This window comes from Myiozetetes cayanensis, unplaced genomic scaffold (assembly GCF_022539395.1).
Source record: "Myiozetetes cayanensis isolate MyiCay16 unplaced genomic scaffold, myiCay2020 scf7, whole genome shotgun sequence".
Taxonomy (NCBI): domain Eukaryota; kingdom Metazoa; phylum Chordata; class Aves; order Passeriformes; family Tyrannidae; genus Myiozetetes; species Myiozetetes cayanensis.
Genome location: NW_026087964.1, coordinates 23,105,871 through 23,119,474, shown reverse-complemented (window position 1 = coordinate 23,119,474; position 13,604 = coordinate 23,105,871). Strand labels below are relative to the sequence as shown.

The 13,604-nt window shown below is 40.1% G+C and overlaps 1 protein-coding gene across 1 annotated transcript; it reads right to left on the bottom strand.

Annotated features, from left to right (window-relative positions):
• Positions 1 to 4,290: 4,290 nt before the first annotated feature.
• Positions 4,291 to 12,400, bottom strand: NIPAL1 (NIPA like domain containing 1). The gene is made up of 6 exons (XM_050338504.1): positions 11,852 to 12,400; positions 8,255 to 8,636; positions 7,480 to 7,536; positions 6,921 to 7,011; positions 5,036 to 5,196; positions 4,291 to 4,895 (listed from the first exon to the last, which is right to left on the bottom strand). The coding sequence occupies exons 1-6, from the start codon at positions 12,398 to 12,400 to the stop codon at positions 4,291 to 4,293; spliced, it is 1,845 nt and encodes a 614-aa protein (XP_050194461.1).
• Positions 12,401 to 13,604: the final 1,204 nt, after the last annotated feature.

Genomic DNA, 13,604 nt, shown 5'->3' with positions numbered 1-13,604 from the left:
GTTGGTCTAATACACGGAGCCAAAAATGCTTGCCTACCAGGCTTCCACTTCTTAATAAAATCTTTCTGTAGGTAGCTCTGGGAAAACTATTAGCAGGCTGTTATTAATATTCAGATAAATTTAATAGCTGCTATCATCAGGCTGGCAGTAAACAAATGAAAACGCACTAGAAGTTACTTCAGAGTCAGTGAAACTGGCGCCTAATTGTCAGCAAGAAAGGTCTACAGGACAAAGGTCAGGTATCTACAGTGTAATTTCTTCCTGGAACAGCTACACCCATAAATAAAGACTGAGCAGGCCACCTTAGTCCACATGGCATCTGTGAGCTTAGTTCAAATTCTAACCGTATTCAAACAGGCAAAAATGGGTGAACAGTGAGAGCAACCCTTGTCACTGACCACAGAGAGATGTCTGCTAGCTGTTTTTTTACAACAACATTTTGTGTGATAAAAATGAGACCTGGAAGAGTAGTAAAAGTTAGAAGGAGACACTATAACACCTCCATAAAGGAACAGTAAAAGTTAGAAGGAGACACTATAACTCCTCCATAAAGGAAAAGTCTGTTCAAAGGCTGTGAGTGCTGAGCATTTAAAAAATTTAGCTGATGCTTCCTGATCAAACACCAGAAAACCTGAGCAAGTTTGTATTATGGATGGAAAGAAAAAAGGCAGAATTCTGAGATTCTGGGAGCCAGCACTTAGGCTGGCACTTTTCTATAAAAAATCCACACTGTTGACAAACTGAAATGTATTTTCAGAAAGTGAAATTACTTTCCTTGTTTAGGTACTCGTGAGGAGCAATGCAGATCAATAATTTGTGTGTACAGGCCTGGTGACACTTCTCTCCAGTGCTATTTGGTTTTCAGACCAACTCCCCAGTCTCCTGCCACCCTAAAGTTTCACAAACCGGGAGGCCCTGCAGACACTAAAGCACATCACCACCAGCACTTCTCCCCCATGCACCACCAGCCTGGATCCTGCTCAGCCTCCCAGTCTTGTTCTGAACCTCAGCATAATTTTAAAACTTGTCAGAAATGAGTCAGCTATGGTAAACCTGCTTTGCTGGAGGGATGTTTTTCTAACACACTTGCCAGTGGTATTTTGCAGGTATTTAGATAGTGAGAGAAGGACGTTTTCTAGAAGTATATAATTTCCCATATAGCTCCAGGATGCAACTCTGATGAGTTGATGTTGAAGTTTTGAATCTGTACTCTTTGGGATGAAAATCTTTTGGAGCATGGCTCTTTCAAGTGTGGCTGGAAAGGCAGGTAGAGGAAGATGGGAGAACAGATTTCTATAGAAACTAATAACTGGTGTATCTCCTTCTAAACTTAGACAGATTATTTAACCTATTCAAATCTTTTTGACCTACCTACATTTAATCAGTGCAGCTTTGTAATGAACTTAATTGCCCATTAATTTGTCCTGGGGTATGGTAATAATGAGTAGCTGCCAAGATTTGTTTTGTATCAGCATTTAAAAGCCACAATTTTGACAGCAATGTATTGTCTCTGAGGTTTCTTTGTTCTAGTTCTTAATCATTCGCCCTACTTACCAAAACACTTCTAATTACTTCTGGAAAACCTGACAACCTGCTGAAATACTCTCCACTGTGACTGGCTGTGAGAAAGAGATGCCTAATACATCAGCTTCAGGTTTTCTTCTCTAGTTTAAAAATATGAATTACACTTTTTTTAATCCCTTGTTTAAAAAATACAGATAATTTAGTATATAATCCATGAATAATTTATTACAAGAGAAGTATTAGCATAATTTCACTAAAAAAATCAAAGTTATTCCAAACTAATAACTAAATATAAACACTTAAAAAATAGCATCTCTTACAGCAAACGTTTTTTATACAAAAACTTAATCAGTAATTTACTTCTTAACATGACAGACTTCCTGTACACCACGAAACTAAGGATTAACTTGGTTTTCTGACATCGTAGGAAAATAACATTCTTTTACTAGTAGTTGTTATTTAAGTATAAAAGCAGATAGACAGGTCCAGTAGAAAGTAACAGAATTTTTGCTTGGTACAAGTTAATTGACTGTCAACAGTTGGTATAAAGAACATCCAGATCTTTCTCAAAGGAATTATTACTACCTCTCTTTAAAAAATGCCAATACATTCATTCAAGAACTGAACTGGTTGCTTTTTCTTACTAATAACCCATTTGGTCATTCCACAGTGATGACTGAATAAGCAAATAAAGGAGCCACAAGCTATGCAAAAGGATTATTTTTCTCTTTTTAGTGTAAATATTTTCTTCAGTTATTCTTTAAATGGAGTAATTCACAGTGAAAAGCAATGTAAGCTTTTGTTAACAGACAAACTGTAATATAAACTCCATCTTCTGTCTTTTTATTATTTGCCTTACCTGTTTTTAACTATAAATATTTTCAAGCTTGAATCTGGCCAATAAAGACAAAGTATCCTCAACATTAGGTAAGAAGTAATGAAACCCTGTTCATAGATTTTCTTCCTTCTTTGACACATGCATTTTAATAGCAAAGAATTACTCTAAGTCTCATCACTTAAGAATCTGAAAAATATTCCAAAGCATCATTAAAAATAATTAACAAGTGAGATGTGTCATGAATATCTTTCAAAAAAGGAAGTACTGAAAGTTTGCACAACACAAACATGTGGAATATCATCAGCAACCCTTTTGTTCTTACATCTAAATGATGAGATTTCTTTGGTGGAATAATTTGTTATCCATCCAAATTGTTCTCTTCTACTACACTTTTTGAACACTGGAGAACATACAGCCTGCTTCATGAGGGAGTTTTGCTTGGCATATATATATGATTAAAATAAGTTTTTAACTGCTGAAGTGCTAGTAACCCCTGGAAAATGTTCTGGACTGACATGTAAGAATCCAAAGATTGGGAATATTATCTTTATGGTGAGCTCATAATGACCCATACATCCGATTGATGAAGCTACTTTCTTGCTCACAAAGTGGAAAACAATGGGGATTGTAATGAGTAAATCAGGCTGTGCAAGCTGTTTTTGTGAGATAAAGATCAGTGACCAGAACTGAAGAGCATTCTGTGGTACAGATACCAGTCTTCTAGCCTCTGGTAGATTATCACACTGCTAAACATTTAATAGAGGTGAAAACTCATTTTTAGAAATGATGAAAAGGCCAAACTAAAAAAAAAAAGATGTTTTGATGTTTTTCACCCCTTGTTTACAGCCCATCCTAGTATTTTTAGAAATAGTGCATGGTGTGTAAAATGGATTCTAACAGAATATAAAATAACAGGACTGTTCTATTATTGATATAGAATGATACTGTTCCAGAAAATGAGAAAAAAATGAAAAGCTTAAAGGGGTTTTGATGGGCAATATTAGGAAAATGTACGGAAATTAGTGGAGCCCATTCTTAAGCCTCAAAGTAATATAAAACAGAGTACAAATTCTTAATTGCACATTCTGTTTCTCTTCTGCCTTTGAATACTTTATTTTTTTAATCTGATGTAATTTTTAAGGCAACAGCAAGTGTTTTCAAGCCTCTAATGAATTTTCTTTTTCTTAAACTTCATCTTAAATAAAAAGGTATAGGCACATTCAGGGATTTGCAATCCACTCAGGATTCCTTGGGTAGAAAAGCTGACACTTTGCTGTTAAATAATGGATTTCGAAGGAGATAGATTACCAAAAACTGTATTTGACAAATTTTTTTCATGATATCTATTCAAGTTTCATTGGTAGGGGATCAAAATGGAAAAAATCTTGTATAAAATTTTATATTAAAGGCTAAAAGGGTTAAACACTGTTTTATTCATATTTCTTCATATATGTCTGCAATGAATATCCTTCATGTAGAATATCTACATGACTGCTTGGCAATAAATTACAAAAATATAAAGAAATCCTGAAATATTAAGGCCATCACTAAGATGATAGCAAGGTACTTGTCACTTCAGCAAGTATTATCTTTTATCACTACAAGAAAATTGCATTTTGTAAATGTGGCTTACCAAGACTATTAATTTTTTGCTAAAATTCTCCAATAGGAGTTGCTGCATAAAAAAAGGACAATGTTTTTCATTGCCTAACACACAATCACCATCATGTTTTTGTCATATTAATTACTGAACATTTTCATTTCATTTATTACAACCAACAGCTGACACATAGAGGAGTGGCCCACACTCAACAGGCCTCACAGACCATTTTCCAGAGGACTGCAGAAAAGAAGAGCATTCTAGTAAACACGGGTGGGCTTCGTCAGCAACTCATGATTCTTTGATGATGAGCACTGCTTGGAGAGTTTCACTGACTGAACAAAATGTTGTCCTCCTCATAGGCCAAAGCTGGATCTTCCATGCTCCCTAGTAAAGTGTGACTGGTTTCATATTTACGGCGTGTTGGTGATGGTTCTTTGGCAACAGTGGACATCAGCTGATTCCAGGTGATGTTAGTATTTTTGAAGGCATGCAATAGGAAAATGCCAATGAGGATACTGCAGAATCCACTCAGGGTTCCAATGATATCACCCAGTTGCATACTATTCCACTCCTTGAACAAGATGATGGAGCATGTCACAACTGTTGTAGTGAAACACACGTAATAAATAGGTGTCACTAGAGATGTGTTGAACACGTCCAGTGCTTTGTTGAGATAGTTGATCTGAGTGCTGACTGAGAGCACCAAGGTGCCCACCAAAATGTAAACCAGCGGATGTCGATAAACTGGCTTCTGCTCCAGCATTTGTTTAATGGCAATGCCCAGGCCTTTCACAGATGAGACAGAGAAGGCACCAATGAGCGAGCAAATTAAAATGTAGATCAATATGTTTGTCTGACCTCTCTTTGGAGCCACGATAAAAATTAGGACAAGGGCAACAACTGTTATGAGAACAGCAAATGTGACAAATGCTGTAAGAAAGGGAAGAAGAGTAATGCACATGAGATAACAGATAACATACCAGAACTACGTCACAGTACATAAAGTTATTCAGAGTCCTGAACACTTCTCTATGAACTGTAATACACGTTCACTGCAATTGCATACAGACCTGGATCTTGCAGCTTTGTTTCCATTTCATCTAGTGAGGTGACCTCTTCCTCCTCTGGGGCATGAATAACCATGACTGTTGATCCCAAAACGCTCAGTACACATCCCAGCTTTCCATGAATATTCAGCTTCTCATTTAAAAAATAGGATGACAATATAGCACTGTTTGGCAAAAAATAAACAAGAGGTTCAGCTCCACCAGCCACACAAGACATTCAAAATCTGTCTGTGTAGCATGACAGCAACTCAAAACCTCATTTGAATTTGAATATATGGTCAATGAGTTTGAAACAATCATATTGTAAGGAGTTTTGCAATAAGGTTGGTCATGACCAAGAAGGTCAGGTCAGGTTTTAGGGAGGTTAGCAACCCTGATCACTTTCCTCCAGGTTGCAAAGAGTACAAGTTGCTCAAGAAACTTCTCATTCCTGATTGCTTGGGCCAGAGGTATGCACTCTCTCACACCTGTAGATTAACCCCATGAGCTCATTTCTTTCATTCAAAAATGGCTTAAAGCACTTCATTTGCCATTAGAACCAATTCGCATGAGTTTTGGAAACTGTTCCTCATCCCTCCCTGGACTCTCCCACTGAGGCACAGTTTCTGTCTGGCTTGCCAGGACTCCCCCCAAAGCACAGAGAAGGCATGTCTCCCCTCTGAAGAGGGCTGACCCCAGGATCTCTAAGGTATTCAATATTTAACCTAAGGACAATAACATGGCCTAAATGAGACCACCTCACAGGGCACAATTAGCCTGTTAAGCATAACCTTGGGCACAGACACAGGGTTAATGGTGTGTGGACACGCTCCCAAATAGCTTTTCAACTCACTGATCAAAATACAGACATTTATTTCACACAAAGGTAACAAGTTCACTGACATGAAGTTCTCATGACCTCTCTGTTTCATGAAAATTGGAAAGACTGCTATCCTCATCAAAGGAGGGGGTAATAAAACTCAAGCTGTTTTGCAAAGCAGCAGCCAGGCAGCCACTTAATCTGCATCTACCTACATGCTGATTCCGGCACAACTGAATTATATTAGTTTTGCTATGATGGAATGGCTGCAGTTTTAGCAGTTAGATTGCTGCAAGGATCTTGTTGTTTTGTTTTGGTTTTTTTAATATGTGGCCCAGGTTGTTTTAAACACAGCATTTCATACAGTACGCTCAGATCTTAAAAGACAATAATTTCATTTTGCTAATAAATTATTTCCTTGAAAGTTTTTTGTAAGCATAGGCCATGTCTTTTTTGCTGCTATAGTAGCCACATTAATGTATGTGCTTAAGTACTTCGAAATTATTTGTTTCTTCATATGTAAGAAATAAAAAATTTCTGAAGGACATTCATGTTTCAAAAGAACAAAAATTTTTAATTTTGCATACTGAAAAAAGCCAAAATTTTATTTGCCTTCTTTCCATAAGGACTTGGAAAAGAACAAAACAAAACCAAAATATTTATTACATGTGCCTTAATATGAAATTATCCTCCTATAAAAATAAATGTTTTTGAAAACATTTTAGTGGGGGAATACAATATTTTCTTTAACATTTTGATACAACTGAAGAAGAGGGTAACAGTTCAGTTCTCTAGGAAGAGATAAATTACAACCTTCTATCACTGTGCATCAGCAGTATACCTCGTATATGCTGATAAGAAATACTTTATAATATAGGTAAAAGGCCATTCAGCGGTCTTTGGAACAAGACTTCTAACTCTGTCTACCCAGAAAACTCAGTTCCAAATAAGCAAAGGATCTTTCCACAAAGGAACAAAAAGCATTCTTTGTCCATATATTGCTTTTCTCTACTTTCAGCTAAAGACAGTATTTTTCCCCCATACAGTGAATGGTTCACTTGCCAAGATTTGCTCCCAGTTGGTACTAACCTTATGAGAACACTCAGTGCACCCAGTGGGGTAACTAAGGTTGCAGGTGCAAAGGCATAGGCAGCAAAGTTTGCAGCTTCTCCTAGTCCCACTGTAGAAGAAAGAACATTTGGATCAGCTTAGGAGGGGAGTGGGATATAAAAGGCATACTACTGTAAATATTTTGTATGACAGCTATGATAGCAAATATAAAACAAAATATAATTCTACACTATATGTGCAAATTTTCATTTCAAAATTAGCTACACAACCTCTTCTGGAAATAATAAAGGCTGAAGAAAGTTAAATACTTTTCTCTTAAGTACCTTAGAAGCTGGACAGGTGCAATCCCATTGCTTTTGACAGGAAAATAAAGAAAAGGTGGTTATTCTGCAAAAAGCTCCAAAGACCAAATGCAGTATTTGAGTGAACGGCTGAAATCAGAACAGCCTGTCTTGAACATGATTCCAAGGGCATTTCTTTTAAGTGAAGGGAATGAAAAATCAGGGAATAAATCTCTTTAAAACCATCTCCTTTATGTAGCATTTACATACAGGCTGAGAGGAAACAGGTGACTTACTTGATAGCAGTCCAGCCCACCAAAGCCATTCCTTCAAATAAGAATATCCACCTTGTCCTGAAAGCAGAAAAAAACAACCTCATCTTAGAAGAGAGATCACCTTATTATAATACAGAAAAGTACAACTTCACATTTGCACCTACAAAGTACTGAAAGAGCATATTATCTAGAACAGTATATTGCAATAAACACAACAAACAAACAAAAACCTGCTAATGCTGTGTATTTAAACCCACGTAAAGGGAATTATGAGATTAGTCCAATTGTTCTTTTTCCAGCTCTTCATCTGTTGACTTTGATGAAGGAATAGTTGTCCTTACTGTAGAAACTCATCTAATAAATATCCTTTCTACAGGTAATTGCACCTAAATTAAAAAAAAAAACCAAACCAAACCAAAAACACAACCCCCCACCACTAAACCTAGTTACTATCTTAAGATTTTTCATCTCAAATGAGGGGGAAAAAAAGATGGGAAAAAAAAAAAAGACATTTTGAAGGGTAAGATGAATGGAGTATTTTATTTGGTAACTAACTATTGTCAGTGAGGAAATATCATCAGCTCACTGGATTGAATGCACACTGCAACTCCCATAGCCCTACGAATTCTGAAATACCAGTCAGAAATAATACTGTATCTCCATCCCTCACCAAGACAGGATTTCTGATCGCTATTCAAATGCAACAGTTTTAAACATGTATTCTGTGATTCAAACCTTGATTTTGTGTTTTGGTGTTTGTGTCCCCAGCAGGAGCAACACAGGCACCACCACTTACCAGCTCGGGTGACTCCTCTGTCTGCCAGTTTCAAAAGTCCTTTCTTCTTCAGTATGAAACTAGAACCAATAAAGATACTGGAACCTATTGCCAAAACCAAGCCAATGTAGAGGTGATATCTGCTTCCAGCAGGCATGGAAGCGCTCCAGTCTGTTTCATTGACAGTCCCTTCCATAGAGGTGAGGAAAGGAGAGTGCGATTCAGACATGTTGATGATCTGGCACCATGCTTGGCACGAGTCACGGCAAGCAACAGACAGCACAGCACCTGGGAGGAGAAAAAAGATGACAAATGATTCATGATCCAGGCACAACACCGGAAGAGCCCAGATCTCACTCTGCTCACTCTTTCCATGTCTTGCCAGAGCACTTGTGCTTTCTAACTGTGCAGATAACACACAAAATAGACCTAACATACACAATGCTGCCCTGAGTCATTACCCAAACCTGTAGTGCACAGCTGCATACATGATTTGACACTTACATTTTGCACTTCATTGGCTCAGTCAATCAATTAGGGCAATACCAAGGAATGCAACAATATGATCTTCAATGTAAAATTCTACTTAAAATCTTAAAAGCTAACCTGAAACCTCAAGATTTTGTGTTGTGCAGAGACCACATTCCCAAAACACAAACATATAGTCAAATCCATTATTTTGGACTTTGCCTGTTAAAGTAAGCCTCCAGTTATTCCAGGCTTCTGCTTTTACTTTTGTGGCTGAGGTTGAAAACAACAAACAAACATACTAAACAAACAAGAAAAAAAGAAGAAAAATCTATACAGGGAGCAAACTCTAGGTGTATAAGCATTTTATTAAAACTGTTCCATGAGTACTGTGTGAGCCAGATCTTTTTTAATCCATCCAAGTTTTCAGGTGAAGGCCTCATTGCATGTCACAGCAATTTTCATCTAACCTCAACGTGCCCTGTCTGGAGGGAGATCACAGCCCCACAAGGGACAGTCCCCCAGCTATCCCTGCAACAGAGCTGCAGAGCCAGATGGTCCCGAGTTGAGACTGAAACTTCACACTCTCAGCCAGCCAAGCATTATCAGCATCGCTGTGATGACAGTCTGTGGGAATGATGTCATTGTTATCAGCTTAGATGTGTTTTTAAAGGAAGAAGAGGTATCGCATTTCCAAGAACAAAAGGAGTCATTATTTTGCCTGGGATAGCAGGGGACAGGCAGCAAAGCTGCAACAGGGCTGATGACAGTCTAGGCTGATGTCTCCCAGTTTCTCACAGTAGAGTGCATCACACAGCCAGTGAGAATTAGAGAACGCAGACTGGAATAGCTCTTAAGGACAACTTACTTGGTGAAAAAAGGGTTATTGTGAGGACATATTAAAATATGAAACAGTTGATGCAGAAGTACAAAAGCTCAGTCCACTGTGATTCATATAAAGCATGGGATGCAACAAATAATTTTGCTTTCCATGTTTTCCCTGTAATTAAAATGACAGATGAAAGATTCATCCTGCTGAGTGGCACCACCAGTAATACCTCCCCCTCCCCCCCGCAGTGGAAAAAAACCACTTGAGGACTTGGTTGTCTGTTCATATCTAAGCTCTGGAAGTATTACTGTTATGTCAAAAGTACTTCACTGAACAATTAACAATAAGCAGCCTTGGATAATTCATTTAATACTGTTTAGTAAGGAATATTTAAAATATTAAAGGTCTTAAAAATAGCATATCTTCATTTGCAGTTGGAAATCCTGATATTGACACTGGGAGATACCACCCTTTAAAAGTAAGGAAGTAGAATGAGTATCTGCTCTCAGTCCTCCCATGCCATACTGTGCAACAAACATACTACAGGAAGTTATCTTTTGATTTGCAAGCTTTGCAATCACATTTCCTTGTTTGCCAAGAGACTTTCTATATAACAGAGTTGTTTTGTATTGCTAAGTCAGACTTCATAAAAATGGTCCCACAAGATGGGTATGTTCATATCCTGCAGCTGAAGATTAAAATCTTAAAAGAGCTTAGATTAACGTGCAATTACTTTTGCATACTATGTAAGATAAATACTATTCTGCCATCTTATCATTATTAGAAATTGTAATTGGATAACGTAAAAGAAATGGAATTTGCATCTGCACCTGGAAGTAGTTTAAAATTCTAAAGTATTACCATAGTCTTAGGAGAAGAAAAATTTGCATATATTTAGGTTTTGACATAATTAATAAAGAATAAATTACAAAAGAAAACTGCAGATGAGTTCTTTAAGCATAAATATATTTTCTCTCAGCTAACATATATTGGGGCAAGACAGAAATGTCCCTGCTTATGGCAGGGGGATTGGACTAGATGACCTTTAAAGGTCCATTCCAATCTAAACTATTTTCTGGGGAAAAAAAAGCAGAGTGGTTGCCAGTGAATGAAATCCCTTATCTCCCAATATTTATAATGATGCTAAACCAAACTGGTGTGAGAAGCAGAACATTCACAGAATCACAGAATAAAGGTTGGAAAAGGCCTCTGAGATCATGGAGTACAACCTATGACCCAACACCACCTTGTCAACTAGACCATGGTACCAAGTGCCACATCCAGTCTTTCGTTAAACACCTCCAGGGACGGTGACAGCTGTACCTCCCTGGGCAGCCCATTCCAATGCCCAATTACTCTTTCTGTGAAGGACTTCTTCCTAATGTTCAACCTAAACCTGAGAAGAGTAATTTTGAATGGTTATAATCTTTGCTTATTCTGCTAAGCAGCTTTTCCTAGTTTTAAAAAACAAGTAATTTGTTCCACTTGCATGTAAAGTGCTATATCACTGTGCTGATCAAAGAACGACCTGAGAGATGGGAAAAGGAGGCTGATCCAGGAATTTATTTTATTACTTATTAATTTATTACTTTATTGCCGACTGCAGTCTGAGGATCACTTGGAAAGGCTGAAGGTGAAAACTGCTGAGGCTGTCTGCCTTGTTCAACACACAGTCTCTGTAGTTAAGGTAGTTTAACCTCCCATTCCCAAATGTGAACCAGTCAGCAGAACTCCTCCTTGCAGAAATAAACTCTCCCAGCTCTGACTCAAGGCTGATAGCAACAGGAAACCAACCAGACTTCAGGCAGCTGCCGTTGGAACTTCTAAACTGTTTTTACGATTCAGCTAAATCTGATTTTTTTCCCCCAAACACCTGAATAGTCTCTATCTAGACTGGCAGAATAGCCAGACTGGTGCTACACACTTCTTGTGGCAAGTCTAACTTGCTGTCGTTCTACAGTCCTGCAAGTCTAGGACTGATGTACCCTGCAGTTTGTTAACCACAACAAACTTGGCTTTTAACTCAACATTGAAGATATTGGTCTTAAATCATCTAGAAAACTAATTGCTTTGATTAGACACATAATTTGACCATTTCTATTGAGCTCACGAGTCAGCCCATCCCTGGCAGAAACATGAAATGCCTTTTCTCAGTCACTCAGAAAACACGAAGTCCACCTTTGCCAAGGCCTGTCTCCTGGGGGCCAAAAGTGGGTGTACCGAGAAGCAGCAAGGAATTCTTTCCTGGCACACCTCAACTGCCAAAAATGTATCCCCCCCAAAAAAAAAAAAAAAAAAAAGAGCTGAAAAGAGGCTTAGACACGGGGCAGCCACGGGATAAACTCAGGAGCCTCCGCGTCGCCAGCAGCGCCTCGCTCTCCGGAAAACACCTGCTTGACGTGAAGGCGGAGGGAAGTGTTACGTGTGCAGGAGTCACGATCCCGCACCCGCGGTGCGGCCGCCGGGGCAGCGGGGGGCTGCAGGAGCGGCGCCCGGCACCGCGCACACACCGCGCCCTCACCTCCGCCCACCGCCGCGTCCTCCCCGCGCAGACCCCGCGCAATCCTGGCTGCCCAGCGCCACCCCCCGCAGACAGCCCAGCCCGCCCCGCCCCGCCTGCCCCGCACAGCGCCGCGGCTGCCCCGGCTGCCCCTCCGCGCCCGCACTGGCACTGACACCGGCACCGGCACTGACCTGCGCGGCAGGACGGGCGGGCGGGCAGCGCCTCTCGGTGCCCCACGGCTGCGGGGCACCCCCTCCGCCGGCTCCGCCGCGGCGGCTCCGCCCGCCCGGGAGCGGCCCGGCACACCCGGGCGCGCCCCTCGCCCGGCCCGCCGCCCCGCCGTGGGCGCTGCGGGCGGGGGCGGCATTCCCGCCGCCCCTCCGCACCTGTCTTGGGGGGCGACGGTCACTCTAGAGGTGACCAGGGCTGTATAAATCGTTATAAGTGGGCTTTATAAATCGTTATCAAGTCCCAGTTCTCACCTGGGGAGTCCCGCGGCCCCACCTGAACACTGAATTCGTGGGAGAGAGCTCTGTCCTGGGGTACCTTGGCAGCGTTTGTGTCTAGTGGGAGATTTATAGATTTGATTTTCATCCCCTTCGCACCTGGAAGGAGGGGTGATCAGTCTCGATGTGCAACCATCAGTCTCGATGTGCAACCACGTATGAGTGTGACAGGCTGCCAGCGCTCGCTTCGGCCAGTGGGTCTGCGGGCAGTCATCAGAGGGATCCCCTGGCCAAACTATGCCAGTGTCACACAACTAGGGCAGTGCCTGATGATGCATACGCTAAGATGACTCCTTGTGGCTGAACAGGCTCCAGGGTGTCATAAGAAACAATTATCTTTATTACCCAATCAATAGTTTCAAGGTAGAAGTGTAACCTGATTAAGTGAAATACATTTACAAAATATATGGCTTAATAAAACATTATATGCTGCCCAGCAACGTCCCTGGACAGTCTGAGGACCTTTAGCATGGACAAGGACTTCCTGAACTGCAGGAAAACAGTCGAAAATGTAACACATCTCTACAGAGCACCACAGGGACATGCGGACTTGAGACTGACAGAGTTGTAACCATGCTTTGCAGTGCAGCACCAAAACTAGTCATTGTTGGGTTTGAACTGTTTTACCACTGTGCAGACTGCTGAAATATGATGGCAGTGTCAGCAAAACTTTTCCTTGCCTTAGGCGTCCCTGACTTTGCAGTCCTGGGGTTAAACACAGGAGATGAGTTTCAAAGTCTTAGTCTTATTTTTTATTTCTGTATTTATTTTTTAGCATAACAGTGCTCTGTATGTTATGAGAAAAGGAACACTGCATTTCTAGCTAATAATCCAAGTCAATGGACAGATGTAAAGAACTTGCAGTCTATAATATAGTTACAGAATGGAGTGGATATACTTCCTGTGTGTATACTTCACATACTCATACTCAACTTGTTTTGAAGAACTTTGGGACAATGTCAGGAAGAAAGAAACTACATAAAAGTAATTTATTGACATTGATATGTTTTTCTTTATTTTTGATGACGTGTAAGGGTCAAATGACACAGAAAATAAAGTACGGAT

Bases quoted from the DNA above. Each gene is read 5' to 3' on its own strand.
- NIPAL1 (XM_050338504.1), bottom strand. From the start codon at position 12,400: ATGCCGCCCCCGCCCGCAGCGCCCACGGCGGGGCGGCGGGCCGGGCGA. The intron at 7,537-8,254 runs GTAAGTGGTGGT...TTCTGCTTTCAG, and splicing joins CAGAGGAGTCACCCGAGCTG to GACAAGGTGGATATTCTTAT. The intron at 4,896-5,035 runs GTCTGTATGCAA...CCTTTCTTACAG, and splicing joins AACAAAGCTGCAAGATCCAG to CATTTGTCACATTTGCTGTT.